This window comes from Callithrix jacchus, chromosome 2 (genome assembly GCF_049354715.1).
Source record: "Callithrix jacchus isolate 240 chromosome 2, calJac240_pri, whole genome shotgun sequence".
Lineage (NCBI taxonomy): Eukaryota > Metazoa > Chordata > Mammalia > Primates > Cebidae > Callithrix > Callithrix jacchus.
The window spans coordinates 34,340,681-34,365,811 of NC_133503.1; the positions used below are offsets into that span (position 1 = coordinate 34,340,681).

At 40.6% G+C, this 25,131-nt stretch overlaps 2 protein-coding genes and 1 pseudogene across 4 annotated transcripts in view; 2 read left to right on the forward strand and 1 right to left on the reverse strand.

Annotated features, from left to right (window-relative positions):
- FBXL21P (F-box and leucine rich repeat protein 21) overlaps positions 1–25,131 on the forward strand; it is a 65,104-nt gene that overhangs the window by 28,900 nt on the left and 11,073 nt on the right. The window contains exon 7 of one of the 2 annotated variants that reach the window (XM_078359733.1): positions 18,608–18,708. The exons of the other annotated variant lie outside the window; for it this stretch is intronic. Within the exon in view, the coding sequence (XP_078215859.1) occupies positions 18,608–18,708 (101 nt within the window). The remainder of the gene's footprint in view (positions 1–18,607; positions 18,709–25,131) is intronic. 2 annotated transcript variants of the gene reach the window in all.
- On the forward strand, positions 868–13,767 carry LOC108589185 (melanoma inhibitory activity protein 2-like; annotated as a pseudogene). The gene is made up of 2 exons (XR_013532417.1): positions 868–939; positions 1,115–13,767. The product of XR_013532417.1 is annotated as a melanoma inhibitory activity protein 2-like (transcript).
- LECT2 (leukocyte cell derived chemotaxin 2) lies at positions 13,162–21,654 on the reverse strand. The gene is made up of 4 exons (XM_002744180.7): positions 21,392–21,654; positions 19,795–19,891; positions 17,838–17,983; positions 13,162–13,820 (listed from the first exon to the last, which is right to left on the reverse strand). The coding sequence occupies exons 1-4, from the start codon at positions 21,435–21,437 to the stop codon at positions 13,654–13,656; spliced, it is 456 nt and encodes a 151-aa protein (XP_002744226.1). The 5' UTR covers positions 21,438–21,654; the 3' UTR covers positions 13,162–13,653.

A 25,131-nucleotide genomic window follows, 5' to 3' on the forward strand; every position in this document is an offset into this window, starting at 1 on the left:
GCAAAAGATAATCTTAGAGGGGGAAAATGTTACTTTCATGATGCAAAAAGTCTATTTCCATAGCTATGGAAATTTGTCCCAAATCATCTGTAAATATAATGCAATTCAAAATGCCAAAATGTCTCAGTGTGGTGGCACACACCTGTAGTCCTAGCTACTTGGAAGGCTGAGGCGGGAGGAGCTCTTGAGTCCAGGGTTTTGAGGCTGTAGTGAGCTATGTCCCACTGCACTCTAGCCTGGGTGGCAGAGTGAGATCCTGTTTCTAAAAACAAAAAATAGCCAAAATGATTTTTAAAATGAAACTTCACATGTTGATAGTAGAATTCACATAGAAGAGCAAAATCTCAATAATGGCCAAGGCAATTTTGAAGAAATATAAATTTGCAGTCTCCCCTTGACAAATGTTTTTATTATTAAAAAGCTAAAGTAATTAACACAACACGCTACTACCAATAAAAAAACAGTTAAATGGGAGTCAGGCCCGGATCTGCGCCGCCTCAAGATGTAAAGTGTAACGAGGGGGTCGGGGTGGGCAGCGTGGGTCTGTGAGGCCTGTGGGCGTCCGCATCCGCCAGCTCCCCCCCCCCCACAGCCGGCTGCACAGTGGTCTGCTCCAGTGGTAGCCTGTGGATTCAGGTTCCAGACTGAAGGCTACCTGTTCTCCAGTGCCCTCCACCGCCCCACCCCCGCCTCCCTGCCCCATGTCCACAGCTCCCCCCGCACCGGCTCGGCAGTGGTCTGCTCCAGTTCCAGACTGAAGGCTGCTTATTCCAGGTGCTTATTGTGACCCCAACAGGCTGGGGTTACTGCGGAGCCTGGGGTTATGTAGGAGCCTGGAGCTACTCCTCACCCTACCTGGGGCTGCTCATGGAGATGCTACACAGGATTGTGGCAGCACTGCTGGAAAGTATGGTATCCAGTTCTAATGGTTTTTCCATGGTAATTAGTGATATGGACAGGTGTTATTGGATTTTGTGCTATTCCCCTTTTTTTTGTTGAGAAGTTTTTGATCAGTTAGGAGTCAGCTATATGTGGGAAGAGAGAAAAAGCTTGCTGTAGTGCTTTGTAAACAAATTATGGAAAAATGTAACTACTTGAGATTAGTTTTGTACAGAAAAGCTATGAAGGCTATGAAAGAGTCATCTTTAAAGGATGTCAGCGTTGAGAAGGAGGCGGCAGAAGCACAAAGTTTGAAGGCAGCCTATGAAGAGTTGAGCAGGTCCATTTCTAAAATGGAGGATGAAATACTGTATCTAAAAAAAGAGTTAAAAGAAGAGAAATATGAGCATTCTTGACAACATCAGTTTATGGTGGATATTTCAGAAATGAGGCAGTCTCTAGAAGATCTGTCAAAATCCCTCAAATCACAAATAGCTGAAGCCAAAATGCCCCTCAAGATGTTTCAAATGAATGCAGGACAACTGAAGACGGCGATAAAAGATGCTTTGGGTGAAAATTCTCAACTTCGGGAAAGCCAGAAACATCTTTTGCAAGAAGCTGAAGTATGGAAAGAACAAGTGAATGAACTTAATAAACAGAAAGTAATATTCAAAGACTCCAAAGTACACACAGAGCAAATTCTAAATGACAAAGACGATCACATCAAGATGCTGATTAAACACTTGCTGAAGATGAAAGGTTGGGCTGCTATGCTTGGAGAAGACATAATGGATGATCAGAACTTCAAAGGAGAAATGAAGAATGAATCAGAAAATATCGCTGACTTAGTTTATCCTCCAAAAGGAGCTTTAAAGAAACTGATTCACGCTGTGAAGTTAAATGCTTCTTTAAAAATTTTAGAAGGAGAAAGAAATCAAATTGATATTCAGTCGTCCAAAATTGATAAAACGAAGAAGGAGCTTATGGGGCATATTAAACATCTTCAGTCTGCACCAGCATCTTTGCAGTCAGAAAACACACATTTTGAATGTGAGAATCAGAAGCTTCAACAGAAACTTGAAGTAATGACTGAATTACATCAAGAAACTACAATGAGACTTTACAAAACATTAACTGTAGAGGAAAATTACCAGGTAGAGAGACAAGAGAAGGTTCTAAACAAGACAAAAAGATCAACTATACCACTGACCAGCAGGAGAAGTATAGAAAGCAAGTCAAACATCTTGAACAAGAGTTAGAAAGAAGGATTCTTTCTTATGAAGAGCAGATTTTACTCCACAAAAAAAAAAGCACATGACAATTGGTTGGCAGCTCAGACTGCTGAAATCAATCTCAATGACTTAAGGAAAGAAAATGCTAAGTACAGACAGAAATTAACTGACACAGAGATGAAATTCAAATTTTTACACAAATATCCTTCTGCAGTTGATGTTCCAAACACAGGATTTGGCAGAGAGTATTACATATACGTTACCGATATGAGAAGAGGAACTCCTTTCCCCCCACCTCCTCCAGGAACCCTGTTTGGAGTTTCTCCACATGATTTTCCACCAAGCAATTTCCCAGGTCCACCACATGCTCCATTTGCAGTGAGGAACGCCTATCCACCCAGGGGTTTTCCTCCTTATCTTCTACCAAGAGCTGGATTTTTCCCCCAACCGCCAAATATTGAAGGTAAAAGCAAGTTCCTTTCAGGGTTGATTCCATCTTCTAATGACCCTGCTACTAAACAAAAATAATTCTGATTGATCTCGAGCTCCCTTCAAGATGCTTCTGCCTTCTGATAAGCCTGCTATTGAACATCCCAAAAAACACAAGGACAACTGGCAGTCCTTGTGTTCTCCTCCAAACTGGTTGTTACTGACCTTGAGTCTCCATCAAGATTGATTCCAACTTAGAGTGAGCCTACCACTGAACATCTGGCACCACAGCAAGAAAACTCATGGGCTTTTTGTTCTCCTCCCAAGTAGTTGTGACTGATCTCGAGTCCCTGTCAGGGTTGACACTGCCTACAGTGAGCCTGTCACTGAACATCCGGCACCACAGCAGGAAAGCTGGTGGTCCTTGTATTCTCCTCTCAAGTACTTTGGAAAGATCTCGAGTCTGCGTCATGATTCACTTTTGCTTTCAAGTGAACCTGCCACTGAAAGAACATCCAACACCACAACAAGAAAGCTGACAGTCTTTTTATTTTCCTCCCAACTATTTGTGAGTGATCTCAAGTCCCTGTCAGGATTGACTCTGCCTTCAAATGAGTCTGCCACTGATCATCCAGCACCACAGCAAGAAAGCTGTCAGTCCCTGTGTTCACCTCCCAGGTACTTGTGACTGATCTCAAGTCCCTGTTATGGTGAACTCTGTCATCAAGTGAACATGCCACAGAACATCCCGCACCACAGCAATAAAGCTGGTGGTCTTTGTATTCTCCTCCCAAGTAGTTGTGACTGATGTCGAGAACCCGTCACGGTTGACTCTACCTTCCAATGAGCCTGCCACTGAACATCCATCACCACAGCAGGAAAGATGGCAGTATTTATATTCTCATGCCTAATATTTGTTACTGATCTCAAGTCCCAGTCACGGTTGACTCTGCCTTCAAGTGAGCCTGCCATTGAACGTCCTGCACCAGCACAAGAAAACTGGTGGTCTTCGTGTTCTCCCAAGTAATTGTGACTGATCTCGATTCCCTGTCAGGGTTGACTCCACCTTCAAGTGAGCCTACCACTGAACATCTGGCACTACGGCAATAAAGCTGGTGGTCTTTGTGTTCTCCTTTCAAGTAGTTCTGACTGATCTTGAGTCCCCATCAAGGTTGATTTCACATTCAAGTGAGCCTGCCACTGAACATCTGGCACTGCAACACAAGAGCTGGCGGTCTTTCTGTTCCCCTCCAAGTAGTTGTGACTGATCTGAAGTCCCTGTCAGGGTTGAATCTGCCTTCCAATGAGCCTGCCACTGAACATCCTTCACCACAGCAGAAAGATGGCAGTATTTATATTCTCATCCCTAGTATTTGTTACTGATCTCAAGTCCCAGTCAGGGTTGATTCCACATTCAAGTGAGCCTGCCACTGAACATCCTGCACAACAACAATAAAGTTGGTGATCTTGGTGTTCTCCTCCTAAGTACTTGTGACTGTTCTTGAGTCCCTGTCATGGTTGACTCTGCCTTCAAGTGAGCCAGCTATTGAACATGCGGCACCATAGGAAAAGAGCTGGCATTCTTTGTGTTCTCCTCCCAAGTAGTTGTTACTGATCTCGAGTCCCCATTAGGGTTAACTCTGCCTTCAAGTGATCCTGCCACTGAACACCCGGCACCACAGCAAGAAAGCTGGCGGTCTTTGTGTTCTTTTCCCAAGTAGTTGTGACTGATCTGGAGTCCCCATCAGGGTTGATTCTGCCTTCAGTGAGCCTGCCACTGAACATCTGGAACCACAACAAGAAACCTGGCAGTCTTGGTGTTCTCCTCCTAAGTAGTTGTGACTGATCTTGAGTCCCTGTCATGGTTGACTCTGCATCAGGTGAGCCTGCCACTGAACATCCAGCACCACAGCAGGAAAGCTGGTGGTCTTTGAGTTCTCCTCCCAAGTATTTTTGACAGATTTCAAGTCCCCATCAGGGTTCACTTTGCTTTCAAGTGAGCCTGCCACTGACTGAACATCCAACACTATAGCAAGAAAGCTGGCAGTATTTATATTCTCCTCCCAAGTTTTTTTTGTTACTGATCTCAAGTCCCAGTCAGGGTTGACTCTGCCTTCAAGTGAGCCTGCCCCTGAACATCCAGCACCACACCAAGAAAGCTGGCGGTCTTTGTGTTCTTTTCCCAAGTAGTTGTGACTGATCTGGAGTCCCCATCAGGGTTGATTCTGCCTTCAGTGAGCCTGCCACTGACTGAACATCCGACACTATAGCAAGAAAGCTGGCAGTATTTATATTCTCCTCCCAAGTTTTTTTTGTTACTGATCTCAAGTCCCAGTCAGGGTTGACTCTGCCTTCAAGTGAGCCTGCCCCTGAACATCCAGCACCACACCAAGAAAGCTGGTGGTCTTTGTATTCTCCGCCCAAGTACTTCTGACTGATCTGGAGTCCCCATCAGGGTTGATTCTACCTGCAAGTGAGTCTGCCACTGAACATCTGACACCATCACAAGAAAGCTGGTGGTCTTGGTGTTCTCCCAAGTGGTGTGACTGATCTTGTGACCCCATCAGATTTGACACCACCTTAAAGTGAGTCTGCCACTGAACATCGAGTACACAGTAGGAAAGCTGATGGTCTTTGTGTTCTCCACCCAAGTAGTTGTGACTGATCTCAAGTCCCCATTAGGGTTGACTCTGCCTTAACGTGAGCCTGCCACTGAACATCTGGCAGCACAGCAAAAAAGCTGGCAGACTTTGTGTTTTCCTTCCACGTACTTCTGACTGATCTTGAGTCCCCATCCAGGTTGACATGGCCTTCAGGTGAACCTGCCACTGAACAGCCAGCACAACAGCAAGAAAGCTGTCAGTCTACCTGCTGTCTTCCAAAGTAGTTGTGACTGATCTCAAGTCCCCATCAGGGTTGACTCCACCTTCAATTTGCCTGCCACAGAACATCTGACTGCACAGCAAGAAAGCTGGTGGTCTTTGTGTTTTTCTCCCAAGTAGTTGTGACTGATCTTGAGTCCCCATTAGGGTTGATTCTGCTTTGAAGTGAGCCTTCCACTGAACATCTGACACCACAGCAAGAAAGCTGGAGGTCTTTGCATTCTCCTCCCAAGTAGTTGTGACTGATCTTGGCTCGAGTTGTGAACTCGAGTCACCATTAGGGTTAACTTTGCCTTCAAGTGAGTCTGCCACTGAACATCCAGCTCCACAGCAAGAAAGCTGGCCATTTTTGTGTTCTCCTCCCATATAGTTTTGACTGATCTCTAGTCCCCATCAGTGTTGACTCCGACTTCAATTGAGCCTGCCACATAAAACACTTCTGACACCACTGCTGGAAAGTTGGTGGTCTTTATGACCTTCTCCCACGTGGTTGTGACTGATCTCCCGGCAGGTCAGGGTGGACTCCACCTTCAACTGAGCCTGTCACCGATCATTCGGCACCGCAGCAAGAAAGCTGGTGTTCTTTTGTTCTCCTCCCAAGTAGTCGTGACTGATCTCAAGTCCCTGTCAGGGTTGACTCTGCTTTCAAGTGAGCCTGCCACTGAACATGTAGCACCACATGAAGAAAGCTGATGATCTTTGTGTTCTCCTTCCAAGTAGTTGTTGATCTCGAGTTCCCTCATGGTTGACTCTGCCTTCAAGTGAGCTTGCCACTGAATGAACATCAGACATGACAGCAAGAAAGCTGTCAGTCTTTATATTCTCCTCCTAAATAGTTATGACTGATCTGAAGTCCCTGGCAGGATTGACTCCGCCTTCAAGTGAGCCTGCCACTGAACATCTGGCACTACAGTGCAAAAGCTGGCAGTCTTTGTGTTCTCCCAAGTAGTAGTAACTGATCTCGAGTCCCTGTCAGGGTTGACTCCGCCTTCAAGTGAGGCTGCCATTGAACATCTGGCACCACGTCTGGTGGTCTTTATGTTCTCCCAAGTACTTGTGACTGATCTCGAGTCCCTGTCAGGGTTGACTCTACCTTCAAGTGAGCGTGCCACTGGACGTCCGGCACCACCACAAGAAAGCTGGTAGTCTTTGTGTTCTTCTCACAAGTACTTGTGACTGATCTCGAGTCCCCATTAGGGTTGACTGCCTTCAAGTAAGCCTGCCACTGAACATCCAGCACCACAGCAAGAAAGCTGGTGGTCTTTGTGTTCTCCCCCAAAGTAGCTGTGACTGATCTCGAGTCCCCGTCAGGATTGAACTTAGTACTCTAAGTTCATGAACTCATGTACATTTCTGCCTTCTAGTGAGCCTACCACTAAATAGCCAGTACTACAGCAAGAAAGCTGATAGTATTTGTTTCCTTACTGTGGTTGTAGGCAAGCGAATGTAACTTCATGCTTAATGAAATAAATTTTAATTGGTTAAAAAAATAGAAAAGACTTTTCTCCCATTAAATTTTCTTGGCACCCTTGTCAAAAATCAATTGATATCTGGATTCTCAGTGCTGGTTCACTGACCTATGCATCTATTCCATGCCAGTATATACAGTCTTCATTACTGTTGATTTGTAGTGAGGCTTGAAATCTAGAAGTGGGAGTATTCTACTTTGCTCTTCTTTTTACAAAATGGCTTTGGTCATTCTGAATCCTTTCTATTTCCATATGAGTTTTAGAGTCAGCTCGTTGGTTTCTGGGAACAAAAGCAACTTGAATTGTGATAGAAATTGAACTGAATCTGCAGATCAACTTAGGGAATACTGCCATCTGGATTATATGAAGGTTTTCAATGAATTTTAGGTGTTGCCATCTTGATAATACTAAGTTCTTCCCATATTAAAGAACATGTGGTGTACTTCCATTGGTTTAGGTTCTCTTAAGTTTCTGCCAATACTCTTACTCTTTTCAGAATATATCTTGTGCTTCATTTCTTGGAGTTACTACTAGTATTTCATTCTTTTTGATGCTGTTATAAATGAAATAGTTTTCTTAATTTCATTTCCAGAATGTTCATTTCTAGGGAATAAAACTAGAATTGCTTTTTGTATATCTAGTTGTGCGTTGGTATCTATGGGGAATTGGTTCTCAGACCCCCCACAGATGTCAAAAGTTGCACAGACTCAAGTCCTACAGTTGGCTCTTTGGAACCCACATATACAAAACATCAGCCCTCTATCCACGGGTTTCATATCCATTGAATTCTGCATTTTGATCTGCATTTGGTTTCAGAGGTAGAGCCTTTGGATATCAAAGGCTGATTATATTTGTATATTGAGAGATAATGGACGTTGCATTAAAACTCAAACATACTAATTCATTTCGCATTGATACTGGTGTGAAAATACGAGAGATACTCATTTTGATTGTTAATTGGTAGACTATGTGGATAAAGCAGTAAATGTTGTAGGATGCCTCTGGGAGGGAATCAGCATTCACTGCCTACTGCTATGGATCTAGGACTATGCCAGATGCTCTGCATAAATGGTCTTAGAATTTAATTCGCAACACAGGCAGAACTCCTTAGTGGCTGCTTATTGTCTTGAGGGTGAAGATCTATCCTTAACACAACCCACAAGGTCCTGCAAGGCCTGGTCCCTCCCTGCTTTTTTTGCCTCATTTCCCATCAAGCTGTCCCTTGCCCTTTGGTTCCCACTTGCTCTCAGTTCCTTGGAACTGTCCTGCACCCTCTAGTCACAAGGAATTTGCACCTAACTATTTCTGCCTGGCATACTCTCTGTGCTCCTCAGATTTTTCCTCTAGCTGTGTGTCCTTGATCATGGAAGCCCTCCTGGACACCCGGTCCATTCCCTGCTCATAAGCCAGGTCCACATTTTGCCCTCTGTGCTGTGCACTCAGCACCCTGGCTCTTCTGTGCAGCACTTATTCCTGTTAGAATTCATCATTGACTGGTCTGATTTTTACCAGTTTGTTCCATTGCACTGTAAACTCCATCAGTGCAGGATCACTGCTGGTTTTTGCTCACTGTTTTATCCCCAAAATCTGCCATGCTAGGAGTTAGCACATAGTGAGCACTCAATAAATTTTACTTAAGTACTTTGGTTTTCAAGCTTGTTCCCCTAAGTTCCCCCACAGTATCTGAATTGTCTAAGAAATCTAAAATGACGGTGGCTCAAGCCTGTAATCCCAGCACTTTGGGAGGCCAAGGCGGGTGGATCACGAGGTCAAGAAATTGAGACCATCCTGGTCAACATGGTGAAACCCCATCTCTACTAAAAATACAAAAAATTAGCTGGGCACGGTGGTGCGTGCCTGTAATCCCAGCTACTCAGGAGGCTGAGGCAGGAGAATTGCCTGAACCCAGGAGGCGGAGGTTGTGGTGAGCTGGGATCACGCCATTGCACTCCAGCCTGGGTAACAAGAGCGAAACTTCGTCTCAAAAAAAAAAAAAAAATCAATTAAAATGAAAAGAGAGAGAATTAAATATGTTTATCACTTTCCAGTTTGGGATATTAGGAAAAAAATTTAAGTATTTTTTACCTATTAAGCAATTAGAATACAATGTGATATGTAAATGGCAGTTTAAAGAATAGCACTTCTATATCCCTGTATTTAGAGAGACTATATTTGTGTGTACATTCTCACCACTGTGCCATGTTATTTCTCACTGTAAGCTCTAAGGCTTCTCATGTCTACCTGTGTTCCCTCTCAGAATAGTATTGCTGCATTAGTAACTACTCCATAAATGCTAGTGGAGCTGATTTTACTGTTTAATAAAATATAGTTTTTTGAGGACTGGATGATATAACAATTACAGATCATATAATTTATACTTTAAGATTTCAGGAGGATACAAAAGCAACATATAATAGGGGACTTAAAACCTGATCAGGGGCTGGGTGTGGTGGCTCACGCCTGTAATCTCAGCACTTTGAGAGGCCGAGGTGGGTGGATCACAAGGTCAGGAGTTTGAGAAAAGCTTGGCCAATATGGTGAAACCCCACCTCTACTGAAAATACAAAAAAGTAGCCAGGCGTGGTGGCAGATGCCTGTAGTCCCAGCTATTCATGAGGCTGAGGCAGGAGAGTAGCTTTAACCTGGGAAGCGGAGGTCACAGTGAGCTGAGATCATGCCACTGTACTCCAGCCTGGGCAACAGAATGAGACTCCAGCACAAAAAAAAAAAAAAAAAAAAAAAAAAAAAAAGCTGATTAAGATACGAGGACCAGCAAAAGAAATAGCTTAACAGAGTCAGAGTTGGAGATCAGAGCAGTGGTGGGCATTCTGAAGGGATAAGCCTCTGGTCTCACTTGGGATCACTCTATCATGACATATTCTAGGAGGGGTTGGGAATATACATACCGGAATGGTCAGGTGATAGAATGCCAGTGGAATTTGCACTGAGCATAATAGAGCAAAACAGAGAGGAGCTAGAGAAAGGAGGTTGGGGGTGAGTTTCTCCCCATTGCCGACTAGCATGGAGAGATGATGAGTACCATTGGCCTCTTTTGCATAGTATGAGAAGTTGCTGCTCTAAATCATGCTTTTTAGTGGCCCAGTAGTTGAACCTAGTGAACTGAGCATCATAATGAATCTTAGAGAAAAACTCAGAGTACTCTAAGTTCATGAACTCATGTACATTTCTCTGGTAGGCCTGACTTACTGGGTAAGCAAATGGAAGCATAAAATGTTAATAGGGGACTATAACAGACCAAAGCAAGATAAGAACTTATAGAGTAATTTTAATGTTTCATCTAATGAAAATGTCTCTATTTACTTTGGAAGTATATTAAAAGTACTATTTACTTAAAACCAGTGGATTCTAGATAAAGAAGTTTGACATCAGATGGATTTCAAACTTTAGTCTTTGAAGAATATTTGAGTTCTGTAAGCAAACTTTTTCATGTTAAAAACATTTGCATTTGTTAGAATATTCTGGAGAAATCTGTATAATTTTGTGGGCAAAAACTTGGTAAAGGGAGAGAATGGGGGAAAGGTCTTATTGTAGGTTGTACTGAAGAAATACAAAAATAGGATGCTTATATTTTTTGTGTTTCCTTCCCTGTGATCCTTGCTGGCCTCATTAGTATTGCACAGAATATGGGAGAGGTTAGTCGGGAGGCAAGCCGATTTTCTATGGGTACTTATTATTATGAATAACATAGTGCAGAGGAAACAGGTGTGTGATTGTTGTGCTATGCCACAGAGTATGATAAATGTTGTCGAATGGATGCAAAGATTCTTCCCTTTGTCATCTGGCCTCTTAAATTGGCCATGTCTCTCCTTTTTCGTCTGTTAAATTTACCTCTTGCAGATAATTCAAAACATTTTCAAAATAAATATTGATTTTATTCACATTATTAATGTGTACCTATCAAACCTGACAGAATATCTGATACCACAGTTTTTAAAGTATATATTATCATCATGGTTACTAACGAAAAGTAAGTTTCTTCATACTGTTATTCGTCTGTCATTCAAACCTTTGTAATATTTTTATACTTAAGCCAAACGTTTGACATCTAAACCTTAAAGACGGAGAAAAAAACCACACGGATTTGTTGCACTAGAGGGCGCTGTATTCCAGTTCTTCCTGAGAAAGAAGTCCATTGGCCCCAAGTTTGCATTTCCATTGAGCTGATGTGAGAATGCCAAGGGGAAGGCAGAGTTCCTGCTCTACCTTGAGAATTTCTCCATTCCAGGTCATAAGTCTAGTTTTTAAAGCCATATCCATATCCATCTGTGTTTTGCCTCCTAATAATCATAAGGATTATTATTTGGAAAACTAAGCATAGATTTTATTGTGCACATATTTTAGAGCTTCTTTTAAAATTGCCTCGAAGAGCTGATGTGCTATTTCCTTTTTGGGTGTCCTCAATGGAGCACAGCATTTATTTTTTGAAAGCAAATTTCTGGAAACAACCTAAAGTTATTTGGTACCAAGGAGATGCCTATTCAAATCAGACAATGCTAGATATACTTTGCCATTGAAAGTAACCGCAAAAACCGCGATTACTTTTGCACCAACCTAATAGGTATAAGAAGGTGCAAATTATGTGACGTAGAATTCTCAACTATCTGAGAGTCATCATTCACTCTCTTCCTGGCCACCCACCTGCAAGTCCTGTTGCTTCTGTAACATGTTATTCATAAGAATAACTACCCATGCAATTACTTCCAAACTGCAAAACTACAGCATTGATAGTAATTTAAATCTTTCTATGTGGCCCCCCCCACATCTAGTCATGAGTTCGCTAGGATTCATTATTTTCTTGCTTCCCTTTTTATATAATTTTATTATATAAAATTTATATATTACATAAAAATTTTTATATAATTTTATTATATAAAAAGGAAAAGGTATTTGGGACAAATATATGAGTCATATCTATTAATGTGAATGGGCTTGTCTATTAAAAAATATCTTATTGGGTTGAAAAGCAAACCCCAATTTTATGCTGTATGATAAAACACAGAGATTGAAAAGGCTGAAAGTGTTGTGTTGTATTTTAATTTTAACTGTTTTAACGTTATAAAAGAGTATCATGTGTTATGTAATCTTTTGAACTTTTTTTTTTTTTTTTTTTTGAGACAGAGTCTTGCTCTGTTGCCAGGCACCAGACAAGAGTACAGTGGCATGATCTCAGCTCACTGCAACCTCCACCTCCCGGGTTCAAGCAATTCTCCTGCCTCAGACTCCCGAGTAGCTGGGATTACAGGCGTATGCCACCACGCCCAGCTAATTTTTGTATTTTTAATAGAGACGAGGTTTCACTATGTTGGCCAGGATAGTCTCGATCTCTTGACCTCGTGATCCACCCGCCTCGGCCTCCCAAGGTGCTGGGATTACAGGCATGAGCCACCACGTCTGGCCCTCTTTGAAATTTTTAAACTTAAAATTATATTGCTATGATTCATTCAGGTTGTTATGTTTACCTGGAGTTCATTTATCATGACTGCTGTCAACTATTACATTATATAATTTTGACATTATTTATTGATTTCACTATTGATGAGCTTTTAGGTCGTTGAAGGTTTTGCTATGAAAAATAGTGATATCATGAACATTCTTATACATATGTCCTGATGCACAAATGCAACCATTTCTCTAATAATACACTTCACTTAATTATGTTTAACAATCTACACGTAAGAATGTAATCATTCTGCTGTCATTTTCTTCATTCCAAACAAATTTAAGCAGAAATTCATGAAGAAAGTTTCCGGAGTGATTAGTTCAACTTATTCATTAGTTCAACTGACTGGCTAAACTCTAAGGAGCCAGAATTATTTCTGGTCCCTTGGACATTTGTATGGTCTTGTTTCCTCTTAGTACCTGTTGTCAATATAACTAAGACAGAATAACATAGACATACAACGATGTATAGAAATAAGCAGCTGTAGTATGCATATGGCTAGATGAAGTTGACAGGCCGGGTTCCATGAGACACTTCAGATAAGGTAGGCCTCGTTCTCATTCTAGTCCTTCTTGTAGTGCAGCCTCATTGAAATCTGGAATGTTTTCTTGAACTGCCATCATTCGTAACCACGTGGGAGAGTGTGACTGGAAATACCAGCAAATCCTGTATTATCCATGAAAGCAGCTCTCTCTCCAGCCAATATGATAAACCTAAGGATATTGCTGAGAGTCCACCACCTAAACTCAACTTATTCACTGAATATGTATTAAATGTATACTACATCTGGCATTGTAAACCACTTGCTGCTCTTGTACCATAGGCTTTTTATTTTTAAGCAGAAAGGTCGCTAGTTTTAAGGGTGTCAGAAATGCAGCCTGGCCCAGCTTAAGTTTCCTTGTTTCTTTATCTTAGATCTTTGGGGCTGATAAATCTAAAAAACAAAACCACCCATATTCCATAGGTGACAGAAAATTCAAAGAGCCTGAATAAAGCAGTTCTCTTGAACATCAGAGTGACAATGAGTTAAAATGTTTCTTTCTTGCATTTATCAAGTTTCTATAAACTCAAATTCTTTTTTTTAATTAAAAAATTGTGTGGGTACATATATATATTTATGAGGTAGATGAGATGTTTTGATACAGGCATGCAAAGTATTATAATCACATCATGGAAAATGGAGTATCCATCCCGTCAAGCTTTAATCCTTTGTGAACACCAATTTCTTGAAGAGCAGGATATACATCCAGGTTTTTAAGAAGATGATTTTTATTCTGAAGATCTGACCATTTGCCTTCCATTTACAGGTATGCAGTAGGATCACTCAAGTCACAGTTTTCAATGTGCACATGTGATTGTATGCCAGGATAAACTTTCTGCAGGGGCAATAGAGTTCCAAGTTTCTCTCCCTTCTTAATAGGACCTTTATACTTAATTGGCTTAATGTAGAACATTTTGACACAAAAACCTAAAAGAAAATAAGTATAATTATTTATCTGGGCTTCAGTAACCTTGGATCTAAAATTTTAAAAGTAACAAATGCACAAATAATAAAAAAAGAAATAAAGTTGAATGAACTCAGGAGAGGAATAGATGAAAACGACAGAACGATATTACAAAGGAAGACTAAATTGCAGGATGCCAAAGGAAGAATAGATTCAAAGGAAACATTAATAAAGACACTGAAGAAATAATAATGGGAAAATACTAAGTAGTTAGAAAAGGTGAATGAATCCTTAAGGCCAGGCACGGTGGCTCATGGCCGCAATCCCTACACCTTTGGGAGGCCAAGGCGGGAGGATCATGAGGTTGACTTCGAGACCAGCCTGGCTGACATGGCGAAACACTGTCTCTACTAAAAGTACAACAACAACAAAAAATAGCTGGGCATGGTGGCAGGCACCTGTAATCACAGCTGCTGAGGAGGCTGAGGCAGGAGAATTGCTTAAACCCCAGAGGTAGATGTTGCAGTGAGCCAAGATTGTGCCATGGCACTCCAGCCTGGGTGACAGACCCAGATTCTGTCTCAAAAAAAAAAAACAACCAAAAAAGCGAACCCTGCACAGTGCCAGCTCCAAGACATATTCTAATAAAATGATTGGACTTTTAAAATAAAGAGAAATGGAAATAACTGGAACAAAAATACAAATCTTGCTAAATATCAAAAGAACTAAAAAGGCAAAGACCCAAGTAGAGAAATAGAGTATAATACAACAATTATAAAATAAAATAAAATAATGGTATTGGGTACAAAGTAGAGAAATAGAGTATAATACAATAATGACAATAAAATGATGGTATTGGATACTAACATATGAGTCATGTGAATGGGCTTATCTCACCTATTAAAAAAATGTCCTGTTGGGTTAAAAAGCAAACCCCAGTTTTATGTTGTATGGAATAAAACACAGCAAATGAAAAAGATGAAAGTGAAGAGCTGGACAAAGATTTGCCAAGCAATAAGAAAGCAAGGGCTGGCCGGGCGCGGTGACTCACGCCTGTAATCCCAGCATTTTGGGAGGCCGAGGCGGGTGGATCAGGAGGTCAAGAGATCGAGACCATCCTGGTCAACATGGTGAAACCCCGTCTCTACTAAAAGTACAAAAATTAGCTGGGCATGGTGCCGCGTGCCTGTAATCCCAGCTACTCAGGAGGCTGAGGCAGGAGAATTGCCTGAACCCAGGAGGCGGAGGTTGTGGTGAGCCGAGATCACGCCATTACACTCCAGCCTGGGTAACAAGAGCGAAACTCCGTCTCAAAAAAGAAAAACAAAAAACAAAGCAAGGGCTATCGCCCTGTTATCACAGACTGGAATTCAGGCCAAAAGGCACTGAAACAAGATAAAGGAAGATAATGTACGAGGGTAAATACCACAAGTCACAATGAACATATAGCACTTACAACTATCCGTACACTAAATAACACAACTCATCTATATAAAGCAAAGACTACAAGACGCCAGGAGACATGGATAGAAACTCACCAATAATAGGAGACTTTAATACACTACTGGCACTGCACACCAGTCAAGTGAGCAGAAAAATAAGACTGTAAAATGATGCTGTCCGATGTGGTGCCACTAGCCACATGTGGTATTTCAGCACGTGAAAGCTAGTTAATCTGAATTGAGATGTGCTTTAATGGTCAAGTATGCAATGGATTTTGAAGACTTAGTATTTAAAAATGTAAAATAGCTCAATAATTACATATTGATATAATATTTTGAAAACTAGAGTTAAATAAAATATTAAAATATCATGTTTCTTTTTACTTCTTTATTATGGCTACTAGAAAATTTAAAATTCTATGTATGACTTGTATTATATTTCCATTGGATGGCCGCACTGTAGAAGAGCTAAAACTCCCTCAGGTAGGTTTCATTAATATATATTAAACAAAAGATGTACAAGACTTCGACACGGAAAACTACAACAACCATTAATGTAACAGTGAAGGAAGACCTAAGTAAATGGAAGATAGAATATGTTCATTGACTGGAGGACTCACTGCTTTAAAAATATCATTTATCAATTTGATCTGCATATTTACTGCAGATTCAGTCAAAGTCCTGTCAGGATTTTTGGTGGAAATTAGCAAACAGATGCTGTAATTTATTTGGAAATGCAAATGACCAAGAATTGCCAAGGCAACCTGAAAGAAGAAGAAAGTCTATTCCAATTTTGCATTCCAGAACTGGGGAAATAACCTCTTGGTAGATTTGAGGATGCACTGGGCTTAGTATAAGCTGGACCCTGCTGAAAAGTTACAGTGACCACCTGACTATAAGCCTCTAGTCTGGTGAACCACAGTGGCCTTTTAGATCTCCAGGAGTTAGTGTCAGTTTTGAGCAAGTATCCAATCATCTCTGAAGAGCCTAATAATTTCTTCCCCAAGGTGCTGTCATCCTGCTAAACCATTACAGGTCCCTTTGGGATGGCTAGAAGTAAGGTTTACATTATAAATCTTTGGCTGCATGGCAGGACCCTTACTCAAAAGGACTGAGCCTCCCTTTCACTCAAGAGGCTCTGGGACTGTGAACCAACTCAAATGACCAAAGTCAGCATTTTGTTCATCAGATCTAGAGCATTTGCATTCATACAAGTCCAATAAGTCTTTAGTTGGCTGCTCATCTTTTCAGTTCTAGGGTCCCAGTGATTACTAGCCAATGTCACGAATCTCTAAGGTATAGACGAATCTGATTACTGCTTTTGCTCTTGGTGACCTTGGCATTGACTGTTAAGGGCCACTTCAGAGGACCCAGTTCAATGGCAGAAGTTTCTCTTGTGACATTGGGCCCACAGGGGACAACCAGTGCATAGCTCCTCAAGGATGTGGGTTCCCTCACAAGACACCTCTCACAGGCTTGGTGAGGCAGGCATTCCCAATAGGAATGCCTATATATGTTCATTAAAAGGTATAAGAAGATTCATAGGAGCAATTTTACAATCACCTAAAACCAGAAACTACCCAAAGGTCCATCTAAGGAAGAATGGATACATAGATGAAAGTATATGCATATAATAGAATATCATGTATCCAAAAGAATGTGGATATAAAAACATAAATTACACAATCATGATGTGGAATGAAAGAAGTCACACAAAAAGAAGGCATGCTGTTTAATTCTATTTATACCACTTTTAGAAACAGGAAGAGCTAATACATGGTTTTAGAACTTGGGATAGTGATTACCTTGCTGGGAATAATGTCTAAATGGTAGCACAAGGGATCTCTGGGATGCTGGTGATGTTCTTTTTCTTGATCTGGGTGCTGGTTACACCAATGTATTCACTTGATGGAGTTCATGGAGTTGTACATGGATGTGTTGTGCACTTTTATGTGTCTATTTTATACCCTGATGCAATTAAAACAATCAAACAACAAAGCCAATACCTGGAGTACCAGGAGACCTAGCTTCACCTAAAACTTAGTAGCTTTCAAAAATCTTTCACATTCAACTCTTGCAGAAATGCCAGCATTTATGATTTGTGGGATTTGAGTAAATGGAAGTATCTATCCATTATGGTTAGCATTGCTGAAAGTGGCTTTGTTTATAGATTGTTAAGCAAAACCACATGGGCCACAGGAAGGAATGCCTCCAGTAAGCTGTAGGGTTTCATGGAGTGTGTGCATGAAGCAGAAGTTTTCAGGGAAAGTGAGACCTTGAAAGTGCATCAGCAGGAGAGGATCATTAAAAAAATGCCTATCGGCTACTATGCTTATTACCTGGGTGAGAAAATAATCTGCACAACAAACCCCTGTGACATGCAGTTGACCTGTATAACAAATGTGCACATGTAGCCCTGGAACTGAAATAAAATTTTTAAAAAATGCATCAGCTAGTTACGTATAGTCTATATAGTTTCTGTTCTAGGTTTTATCATTTTGATAGAGGAACAAAACCTCTGTGTATAGGACCTGCATTAAACAAATGAGCATCAACATCTCCAGTAGGCACCCTAGGTGTAGACTCCACCTCTCTTACCTCTTCCAGATATTTGAACACCATTATTGATAGCATTTTTGTTTTGATAAGGTTTCTCCTGGCCCATAATCATTCCGGTGAATGGTGCGTACACAGTAGATCCAACAGAGCACAAGACGTCCACACCCTGGTGAGGCCTCTGACTTCTAGGATGTAAATAACAATGAACAGACGGAGGAGCTGACCTGGGGAGCTGTATGGCCCAGGAACACGGTGTTAGCCCTCTGATCCCAAACCAGCTACGAAAGCTTGAAGCTGCCAGAACTAGTTGGGATGTTCCAGTATTTCTCACTCTGTTTAGCCCAATTTTAACCTCCCTTCCACAGGTGCTGCTAACAATGTTGTAAAGATGAAAGCATTTAAAATGGTAATTGGTACATAGTAAGCCTTAAATAAATATTAGCTACTATTACTGTATGGCATTTGGGGGGAATGAGGCAGTCCATGTAAGTGCATTTTCTAGATGCCTAGATCTCGACTTCTTCAAGCCCACTTTGAAAACAGCTGTCTTTTTATGGGAATGTATCGCATGTTGCCCTAGTCTTATTTTTCCCTCGGTGATCTAGAAAAGTGATTGTAAACAGCACTTACTACATATGGTATTTTAATACAGTAAGTGATACCTCCTGGGTTTATTAAAGTGCATGGAGCCCAAACAAAACAATTCCAGATTGTGATGTGTCTTGAGTTTGTCTTAGCAACCCCTCAGCTCTTCCTTCGTGCTGCTGTCACTATGCTTGCTCTCACCAGCCCTTCCTCCATTCTAATAGGCTGCCACCTGAACAACCAGCTTCACCAGGATTGCTATAATTATGTACAAAGCAACACTGAGCAGGCTCAAGACAACAGCCAAGAAGTTACCGATAGTTAAGTGAGTACACTTTATGGTATGAGCTGAGTCTAAATTTTGGCAATTAAGGGGACGTTTTCCCATATTTCCCTTCTCTTAGTCCTGTTTCAGTATTTGAGGTTGCTTTGTAAGGAGTGTCTGTATATTTGAGAGTTCCCCTCTAGTGAGGATGGAGATCATTGAAATGACTGACACATGGCTATTTCATCAGAGTGGGACCCCAAGGTGATACTGGGTATAACTGAAAATTCACAAGTGTGACCCTCATTGTCTGGAAGAGATAGTAGTGCTCTTTCACCTGCTTAGGGTCAGCTTTTAATATTCAACCTCCAGAGCCTGGGGCAGTAACACTGTGGTTCGGTAGGAAAAGGACCAAAAACCCTGAATTCAGGTCCAGCAGCCTTCACCATCTCCAACAGTGCTTGGCAGGTCCCTTAACCTTTTGGCACCTCAGTTCAAGTTCCTCATCTCTAAAATGGTATAGCCATGTCTGATTCCCCTTTGGAAAAACCAGGTGAGATAAGTCGATTTGTGAAGACATTCAGAAAAAAAAAATATTGTGTTTGCTCCCTGCTCTTTTCCTTCTTCCATGTTTGGATCCCAATTCACAGCCCATACTTGAAGCAGAGTTCTTGGAAGCTGCTCCAAAGACAGTGGTGTAACTGGTTACATCTCTGGTTTTTCATACGGTCAGAATTGTGAGGCTTTGAGGCAGCCAACATTGGGCAAGGACACTGAAAAAAGAGGTTGGGGCCAGGTGCGTTGGATCACACCTGTAATCCCAGCACTTTGGGAGGCTGAGGCAAGAAGATCACGAGGTCAGGAGTTTGAGACCAGCCTGACCAACATTGTGAAATCTTGTCTATACTTAAAATATAAAAATTAGCCGTGCATGGTGGCGAGCACCTGTAATCCCAGCTACTCAGGAGGCTGAGGCAGGAGAATCACTTGAACCCAGGAGGTGGAGGTTGCAGTGAGCTCAGATGGCACCATTGCATTCCAACCTGGGCGACTGACTGGGTAACAGAGTGAGACTCCATCTAAAAAAAAGGAAAAAAAAAGATTTAGGGACCAAAGAGTTGGATGGTGCTTTGTGCAACCCCATACCTTTGAGCAGAGTACTGTCCACAGCCATGGCGATCACACGTCCGGATCTCATTGGAAGACTTGCCAGCACATATATTAGCCCATGGCCCGGCCAGTGCTACAAAGGAGAAATGTGAGAGCAGAGCTCCTGGCCTCAGACATTTCCAATCTCCATTTGCCATATTAGTCACTGGATCCTGACAATTCTGTTTTCACTGTAACTTTCCCTGAACTTTCTGTAGTCTATGGGAAGGTTGGCTTTCCAGAATTTTATATCCTGATTCAGATGTAAAATTGGCTTTTTCTCTGGCTACAGAATCTGCTGCGTGACGTTAGCGTATCAGTGAATGTATTTCTTTATAAGCATTAGTCTCCATCAATATACTTTGCTTCAGATCCATTAGTAAATGGTATCAGTTGTGCTTTTCTATTTTTCTTTGCTCATTACTGGCCTGGGGATCACTATTGTTAGATTAAGCAAAAATAATAAAACAGCATGGCTCAGAAAATAATTTGAGAAGTTCTAAAGTAATGTTGAGATGGTTAGTTCTACTAATCAAATCCTACTGTTAGAATTAAAGGAGAAATAAACTCTGAACTAGATAAGTTTGTTTAACACTAGATAAATCTCTTTCACAGTTGCAAACATAGAAGAGGGAGATTCTTAGAAATAATCTGAAATGTCAAACCAAGTTAGCCTAGACTGAGATGAGGAGAAAAGGTGGGAAAAGGAGTAGAACCAATTATATGAAAAATTATGAAACATGGAGGGAGGCTGCTTTCTCGGTGGATTTGGTGCAAACTTTGTTTTAGGCACAATATGTCTCTTTAGTATAGCAAGCACTTGACAAATGTTCAGTTGAATTAAACGTCCTGAAGTTTCGGTGTTAACATTTACAGAGAGATACAGTGAGCACACTCAGCCTTGCACTTTGAAACAAACAAGCAGGAGCAAGAGCCTGGTAATTTGACTATTGATTTTATTTAAAGACATTTTACTCTTTGTTAATACATATGCTGTGAAGGGAAACTACAGAACTTGACCGTTAAGCCTATTTTTAAAAATATTTTTAAAAGCTGGGTTTCAAAAGTTTTAGGCCTTGTAGCCAAGCTCCAAGTCAACACCTTGATCAAGATATAATTCCATCACTTTGGAAACTAATCTATATCCTTGGGAATTGAGGCAAATATCAGACAGTGTAGTAATTGATTCACTTTTTTCTTCTTCTATGAGTATTAAGGGAGCATTCACTTTGTCCTAATCCACACTAGTCTCTGTATTAGATATCTGTATCGGAATTTGATTGTGATCAAAATCAGAATTGAATTCTTATGTCAACTTTTTATTATCTAGTTTTGTTTCAGTAAGTCCCAGACCAAGACTGAAAGGCTTTGTAATGTCTTCTCAACCCACTCTTATGCTTCCCTCTTTAAAGTACAAGAACATTTCATTGTAAATTATTTAGAACATCCTCAGGACCACATATCATTTCAATCTCATTTTTAAAAGCCAAATACATGTACTTGTTGTGATTGTGCTATTAATGACTTTTTAATCTTCCCCTGAAATCAGTTTTTAAAAGTGAACCAACATTCTAAAATTGCACTTTTGACTTACCAGTGGAAATCAGACCAGCCAAAAGGAGGGCTCTGGTGGAAAACATCTGGGTTGACTTCCCTTATGTTTCTTCCTCCGATTAGAATTGCCCCCACACTCTCTTTGAAGAATATTCAAGCTTGAATGAATACTTCCTAGCTATTTAGCCTTAGAATTCTGCATCTCTCATTTCTTTAGCGTGAGACACAAAAAGTATGAGAATGGAGCAAGTCAAGTTCTAATATTCCATGGATAGCTATTTGATTTGCATGTAGGACCTATGTAAAAACCTTTGATCTGAAGAAGCAATTATATTAGCAAACTAACTAAATATTAACAGAAAATGATAAGGCTAGGTGCATATTGACAGTCTTCTGGGCTGTGGCTTGTAGGAGAATATTCGTGTGAATGATGTAACATTTAGTACTGTCTGGGGGTAGATCTGTCTTTTATTTCCTTGATAGGACATATTTTGGAAGAAAATTGATTATTAATAATGTGTGGCCCTTTATAACATATTCCTTAATATATCCCTTAGGTGTTTTTGAATTATCAGTTTAGCTATATTTCATCTGTGTAATATTTGCAAATAACTTTAATATTTTGATAAAATTGCATGTATTTACCTTAAATATGTGATTTTTAAATGCTTTCTTGTTAATGATAATGGTAAGTTAACACCATTGAAAGCATCCATCAGTAAAGGGAAAAAGATGAATTATGGTACAGTCATTGATATGATTTGGATCTGTGTCCCCACCCAAACCTCATGTTCAGTTGTAATCCCCAGTGTTGGAGGTGGGGCCTGGTGAGAGGTGATTAGATTATGGGGCCAGAGTTCTCATGAATGCGTTAGCATCAACCCCTTAGCGCTGTTGTCGTTATAATGAGTGAGTGAGTTATGGTGAGATCTGGTTGTTTAAAAGTGTGTAGCATCTCCCCTCTTCTCACTTCCCCCTGCTTCAGCCATGCAAGACCTGCCTGCTTCCCCTTCACCTTCTGCCATGATTGTCAGTTTCCTGAGACCTCCCAAGAAACTGCCATGATTTCTCTACAGACTCAGAACCGTATTTCCTTTTTCTTTCTTTCTTTTATTTTTTTGAGATGGGGCCTTGCTCTGTCACCCAGGCTGGAATGCAGTGGTGTGATCTTGGCTCACTGCAACCTCTGCCTCCTGGTTTCAAGTAATTCTCCTGCCTCAGCCTCCCAAGTCGCTGAGACTACAGGTGTCTGCCAGCATGCCTGGCTAATTTTTGTATTCTTTTTTTTTTCAGTAGAGACAGGGTTTCACTATATTGGTCAGGCTGGTCTTGAACTCCTGAACTTGTGATACACCTGCCTTGGCCTCCCAAAGTGCTGGGATTACAGGCATGAGCCACCACACCCGGCCAAGTATTTATTTATAGCAATGCAAGAACAGACTAATACAGTCATACAATGGAGTAAAATATAACAATTTAGAAGAAGACAATCTATATGTATTAATACAGCTAGATCTCCAGATATACTGTTGAATTTAGAATTATATATAGAGTATCATACCATTTATAATATTTAAAATTTGAAAAGAAAGAAGTGTATTAATCTTCATGAATGCTGCATATATAATAAAAATGTGTGTAGACTACCTTTAAGATAGTAATTACTTCTGGATAGTGAGAGAAAACCATGGAAGGGTATACAGAGTACATAAACTCTAAAACATTTTATTTCTTAAACAGAAAGATCAGAAGCAAATATGTAAAAATATTAATTTGTTAACTATTAGAGATAGACACATGGATGTTATGTTACCCTGTACTTTTCTGGGTACTTAAATTTTCAGTGTGTTTCAAATATATGTTAGCAGCTCCTTTTTAGCTTAATATTAGACAAGGACCTAGAATTTTCTATGGAAGTGTCCCCATTTAAATTATGTGTCAGTAGCTGTGGGAGATTGGGATGGTGGTCCCAGTTCTTCACCTTCTCTGTGTCCACAGCTTTTCCATGTCTCATGGGGGCAAAGGAAACTTTCCTCACCCTTGATTTTGGGTTTAGCTTTGTGGCTTTGACCACTAAGATGAGGAAGAAGGGGCAGTGGGTGGGGAAAGCCTGGGTCCTCTGCAACCTTCGTCTTTGCACACTACTTTCTGTGTTTCTGCATCACCATGAGGCAGATGATCCTGCTGCCCTAGGAAGGGAATGGACGCCATGCAGAGCACAACTGCCCCCGCAGAACCCAGCCCAGCACACCCTATGAATGTGTGGGAGTAACTGGCTGTCATTGGAAGCCACTGAGTTTTGGGATGTATGTTATGTAACAATAACTAAAGGATGCCAGTGAGATTATGGACCCAATTGTTTTTGCTTCACATACAGCCTTTCAAGGATGCATCTAATGTGTACAATGCAGAATGCCAGCATTGAATACACCATGGATCTGAGTCAATGTACTAAAAGAATAGATAAGTGGAACAAAACAGGTGATTCAGAAATAGACACAAATACATTCAGCATGTAGTACACAATAGAAGCACTACTTTAAATGATTAGAGAAAATATACGTCGTTCTATTAACAGTATTGAGACAACATCTGGCAAGAAATAAAAGTTCAATCTAGGCCTAGTGGCTCATGCCTGTAATTCTTGCACTTTGTGAGGCCAATGCAGGAGGATTGCTTGAGGCCAGGAGTTTGAGGTAAGCCAGGGCAACATAGCAAAATCCCATCTCTACAAAAACATTTTAAAAATTAGCCAGGCATGGTGCATGTGTCTGTCGTTCCAGCTACTTGGGTGGCTGAGGCAGAAGGAATATTTGAACCCAGGAGTCTGAAGTTACAGTGAGCTATAATTATGCCACTGCACTCCACCCTGAATGAGTGAGACCCTGTCTCAAAATAAATAAATAAAAGTTCAATCCATATCAAAGTGAACCAAACATTTGTACGTAAAAGGGGAGAAGGAGGAAAGAAAGAAAGAAAAGAAAAGAGCTGAAACCATAGAAATACTAGGAGAAATCATGAATGATTTTTAATGGTCATCTGTTAGACTTTTCAAAGAACGTTTAAAAACCCAGAAGCTATGAAGGAAATATTTGATAAGTGCATTGTAACAATGAAAAACCTTCTACAAAGCAAACAGTATCCTGATCAGAGTCAAAAGACAATAATCTGGGAAAAATATCTGTAACACATATGATATGACAGATAAGGAACTCACTGCTTTAATATACAAAGAATTCTTTAAAAAATAAAAGATGTAAAAAAATTGATAGAAAACATGGGAAAAAATAGCAACAGATTTTCACAAAAGAAAAAATACAGATTACGAATATATATTTGAAAATATGGTCCACTGCACTTAAAATTAACAATTGTAAACCAGAATGAGGTGCAGTTTTTCACCTATCAAATTGGCAAAGGGTATGTAGAAACAGGCATTTATTGAAAAGTGTTAAGTTGGTTTAACCTCTTTAGAGCACAATTTTGCAATACCGCTCAAATTTTTAAATGCACAAAACCTTTGCTTCAGCAATGTTATTGCTTTCCTACCTGGGGCCTGCTTTCCTCCTGTTTTCTCTGCATCTTCCTCTGTGAAGCCAGTGCCATCCTCTAAACTGCAGAAAAGATGGCAGGAGACTGTTTTGAAACCCATAATGGGATAGGATCTGAGCAAGAGTCATCAATGCTGAAAAGCTAATGAGAAACTTTGTAATGGATGGATAGCCTGATGATAACTAATCAATCTTAATATTATGAAGAGAGAGAAGGGGAGAGTATATC